This window comes from Suncus etruscus, chromosome 1 (genome assembly GCF_024139225.1).
Source record: "Suncus etruscus isolate mSunEtr1 chromosome 1, mSunEtr1.pri.cur, whole genome shotgun sequence".
NCBI lineage: Eukaryota > Metazoa > Chordata > Mammalia > Eulipotyphla > Soricidae > Suncus > Suncus etruscus.
This window is the reverse complement of record NC_064848.1, coordinates 167,647,155-167,651,809: the sequence shown is the minus strand read 5'-3', so window position 1 is coordinate 167,651,809 and position 4,655 is coordinate 167,647,155. Positions and strand designations below refer to the sequence as shown.

The 4,655-nt window shown below is 45.9% G+C and overlaps 1 protein-coding gene across 1 annotated transcript; it reads right to left on the bottom strand.

The window, feature by feature from the left end:
• Positions 1-1,393: 1,393 nt before the first annotated feature.
• Positions 1,394-3,015, bottom strand: LOC126032120 (C-C motif chemokine 13-like). Its single transcript, XM_049789851.1, has 3 exons — positions 2,940-3,015; positions 2,322-2,436; positions 1,394-1,577 (listed from the first exon to the last, which is right to left on the bottom strand). The coding sequence occupies exons 1-3, from the start codon at positions 3,013-3,015 to the stop codon at positions 1,394-1,396; spliced, it is 375 nt and encodes a 124-aa protein (XP_049645808.1).
• Between the last annotated feature and the right edge of the window lie 1,640 nt (positions 3,016-4,655).

Sequence of the window (4,655 nt, the reverse complement as noted above, 5' to 3'; positions counted from 1 at the left end):
AATCTAGGTATCCCCCTTTGATACTTTGCATACCCTCATTCTATTATTCTACATACCTCAGATAAATGGGATAATCTGGTATTTGTCCATCTTTGGACTTATTTCACCAAGTTCCCTCTTGCCTGGATCATTGCAACAAGCTGCCATCTCCTCTATCTTGCCAAATCTGCCCCAATTGGCATTCTTTTGGGGGATCCCCTTTTCTCCTGTGTCTTGGGTACCTTTCTACCACACTCATTCTGACTATCAGGTACACACCTTTACCTCCTTGGTATTATAAATATCTCCTCAATTTGCTCAGCCTTGCTTTTGGATGTCACATCTATGCGGTGCAGAAACTCATATCCCAGGCTGGCGAGAACTATTCCCTGCAGGCAGCATCCTGCTCCTCCTCCAGAAAAATTGGCTCTGACCCCACCCCTAATCATCCAAGTCTCAACTGCTTTCTCGAGCCTGGTGCTTACCAGCCATGTTTGCTTGCTTTTCTGGGGCCAGGTACATTTCATGCCCGTATTACTCCAATGGGGAATATGAGCCAAGCAGGGAAACAGGAGACAGGGAGATCAATTAGAAGCCGATACTGGGGGCCAGAGTGATAGCACAGTGGTAGAGCATTTGCCTTGCATGCTGCCCACCATGGGCAGACCCAGGTTTGATCCCAGTATTGGGCATTTCAGATGGTCTCCCAATACTATCAGGAGTAATTTCTGAGTGCAGAGCCATGAATAATTCCTGAGTACTGCTAGGTATGGCCCCAAAATAAAAAACAAACAACAACAGCAAAAAGCCAATACTGGCAAGGCAGCTACTTTCTAGAACATTCTGGTTGCTGAGCCAATTCTCTAGCTCTCAGACTGTAGTCAGAGCTCCCTTCTACCTGACCTATCCTCTCTTCCTTTGCCATCTAGCAGCAGTTTGGAAAGCCCTCAACTAGTTGGTTGGAATTTAACCCCAAAGAAATAAAGTGGTTTTAAATCTGTTTTTTCTGCAAAATAAAAAATCATCAGTTTTATGATGACAATCATCTCTTCTTAATAATAACATACTGAGCAACCACATTCACAAAACATCCTCTACCTGGATTGCAAAATTCTTTCATTTTCTTGAATGTTAGAGTCCATGCGGGCCCTGAAGAGAAGGGCTAAAGAGAGATCATAACCCTCAGCTTAAAGAAGAAGTCCTGGGGGCTCCAACAGATAAAAATCAACGGCTCAAGGCCTCACATTTTTTAAAATCAACAACAACATGCAAAATAAATAATCCAAACCAGTGCAGTTTAAATAATATTAAATAGTATTTGAGATAAAGCCTATTTTACAGGACAAACTGCAAGCACCCTCCTTGAAGACCAAATGAAGTTATAGTAGACAGAGAGGCCAGTGGAAAATCCTAGTCATTTTGAAGTCGTTGATGAGTAGTTGGAAGATTTCCCATCCACCGGGGCAGTTGTACTCATATGCTTAGGAGAGGTGATAACTTCAGGGTTTTGAGATTTTATATGCAGGTGCTTTATGTAATTCTGAACCCACTTCTTCTTGGGATCAGCACAGATCTCCTTGGCCCACTTGGTCCTGAAGCTGTGGAGAAAAAAATAGTACAATGAGGAGGAGCCCATGAAGCTGTCCTCCCATTGTGAAGCCATGGGGATGGTGTGTTACTTCCATGGCTGGTTACCTGCCACGAGACTGATATGTGTAACAACTATTGTATATGTAAATATTTTGGGGGATTACTATGTTACTCACCCTAAACTGATTGGTGATTGTGCCCTACCCTAGGGTGTGACCTGGCATTCTGCCCCCACCCTAGGGTAGGACCTGATTCTGCTTCCACCATTGGTTGGTATCTGATCCCACCATTGGGTGGTACCTGACTCTGGGGTATAAAAACAAGGGTCTGTGGAAGGCCGAGGCTTTTTGGCTGGAACTGAAGCTGAGTCTTTGGACTTCAGTTTTGTCCTCCGAATAAAGCAAATATTTCCACGAGCCTGACTGTCTGCGAGCTGTTTACCCGCGTTTCACCTCAGAACCGTGGGCTAGACAGGGTGGCAGACTCGTGCTCCGAGCTGGAAGAAAAAGGCCTCATCCTCCATCCCACCATCAGTCAACCTCTTCAGGGGCTGACTTGCTACAACAACAACAACAACAACAACAACAACAACGACTGCCTGACAGTCTATCTACTACAGCTGTAGGATCCCATGTTAGTCTGACTTCGTCTGGCATCTATTTCAGGTGGAATTAGGAATGGTGGAGCTGGTGGGCAATGAGGGTAGGGGGTAAGGGAGGTAGAGGGGAGCGAGTGGTTTGGGTTCTACCCACATGACAGCTTCCAGGGGACATTGGCTGCTGGTGTTTCGGTAGCTCAGTAGTCTCTGTAAAGGAATCCTTTTATTGCTAAATGTGTAACAGCAAGTGGAGAGGCCTCCGAGTGCATCTAGGGGTAAAAGCACAGAGAGAAACCTATTAGAAGGTGCAAGGTTTTGTTTGGCTGTAGCCTTGAGCACAGTAGGAAGCATCTGCAGGGAAGACAAGGCATGGCAAGAAGGAAGAATTGGAGCTTATGCACCCCAGCAACAGAGTTCCTGTTCTCTGCTCCTGGGGGACCTGGAGCCCAGGGCCTAATCTTGCAGAGGGCACTCTCAGCTGAAGAGGGAGCAGGGCTGTGGACTATGGGGAAACCAAGGTCTTGGCTGGATGCTCCAATTTGCAGTTTAAGAAACTCAGCTGGGGTCAAAGAGAAGGTGCTAGGTTGATATAGAGGTGAAGGTGGGAAAGGGAACCATGACTCTTGTCCGCAACCTGGCCCTCAACTTTCTACTTTTAAAATAGAAGAATGACAGAGCCTTGCTACTCTTGATGAGTTCTGAAGGGGGATCTAGGCTTCCTCCCAGGAAAGGGAAACAAAGGAAAGGGGCGGGGGGAGAAAGAGGAGCTTACCTGGTTGAGCCAGCAGATGGGTGCTGAAGGTGGCTGCTGTGAACAGCAGGCACAGAAAGACAATGGAGACCTTCATGGTGGGCAGAAAGTTAAAGGATGATCTGGGGCCAAGGCTGGTACTTTTCTGGGCCTGCTGCCTCTCTGCCAATCTAGGGCTCACTCTGCCTTTATAGGAAAGCATGCGGGTGGGGCTCTAAGGCCTGCCAGATTCATAGTCAAGCCTTGGGGAAGTGGAGAGGGATTCAGGATCTGCTGAGTTGTTGGAAGAATTGTCAATACTTCCAGGAAATGCAAGGAGGAAGTTGTGACTGCAGCAGATGGACATAAGGCACAGTTTCCTTCCAGCTGCCCAGGCTCCAGAAAGAAAAAGAGAACACAGATGTGCTGGGCAGGATCTAGGGCAGTTCCTTGACTGGGTTCCTTTATTTTGTCAAGAAACAGGACCTTGCAGCAGATCTAGTTCATGGGATACATTGTCCTGACTAGAAATTATGACCTTGTGTTTTTACAGGGAGTATGTTTGGGCCACAGAGAAGCATCAACTTGCCCCAAGCCACATGGGACATGAGTGCAGGTGTCCAGAGAGAAAGTTAACCTTACAGAAAATCACCAAGATGGCTCAAACTTTTATTTTGTTACAGAAGCCTTATTATCCCAAGTCCAGTTTCCTGCATTAGTCCCATATAGAGACAGTCAATTATGAGTTCAGGGCTCCTCACACTACACATGGGTGTCCTGGGGTGTCCTGTTTGGGCTCTCAGGCCCAGATGGGGATACACTGAAAATTGCTAATGTGTCCACATCTGTTGCTCTCAGGATTCCTACTGAAAAAATTATCTGAAGAGCAAAGCAAAAAAGGGGAGCTCTTTGCTTCCATGCTTGGCTCCATCTTTCAGGAGTGTGCCTAAGTTGGGCAAGTGGCATGGTGGGGAACAGTGAGGAGCCCACAGTGGGAAACTCCCAGAGATAGAGAGAGACAGAGAGAGACAGAGAGAAAGACAGAGAGAGAGAGAGCTTTGCAAGTCCCACTGTCTAATCCTTTATGCCCCTGCTCACTCACTGCCTGCTCCAGGACTTGACTGACTTTCCATGTTTGCTAGAAAGATCCTATCTTCTTCCCATTATCAAGTAGTCCCACTATGGTCAAACAAGTCCAGTGAGAGTTAAAGGCAGGAACTGAACAGCTAAGTGCAGGAAAATAGCAAAAGAATATAGATTAAAACAAATAAACAAACAAACAAAAATGCTTGATGAAGCCCAGTGCTGATTCTTTAACAAGCCTGTAATGAAGCTACAACCCTCCTGACACTGAAGAAGAGAATTATAATGATGAAGCTCCTGAGAGGGAGAGTAGCAGCCTGACCAGCTGGAGATGTGCCCCTGGCCAGTCAAAACACACACACACACACACACACACACACACACACACACACACACAAGGCAGAACAACAACAACAAAAACTGATGTCAATAGTGTATTTGGACTGAATGGATAAATTCCTCTTAAAGTAATGTAATTTACTAGATGGCAAGAACATGGAAAAAACTAAGTCTACAACTATTTAGAAAACTATACAAGTCTTTGAAAAAATTTCCCCCACGAAGTCTGCTCCTGAAGCAGAGAGCTCATTCCTCTGATTATTCAAGGATGGGTTGTTCCCAATTTACACAATACTTTCTGAATAATAAGGAACACCAGGGTGCATGCATTCTTCT

Coding starts and splice junctions, on each gene's coding strand:
- LOC126032120 (XM_049789851.1), bottom strand. CDS start 3,015: ATGAAGGTCTCCATTGTCTTTCTGTGCCTGCTGTTCACAGCAGCCACC. Junction 2,437..2,939: donor CCATCTGCTGGCTCAACCAG/GTAAGCTCCTCT, acceptor TTTTACCCCTAG/ATGCACTCGGAGGCCTCTCC. Junction 1,578..2,321: donor TGTCCCCTGGAAGCTGTCAT/GTGGGTAGAACC, acceptor TTTTCTCCACAG/CTTCAGGACCAAGTGGGCCA.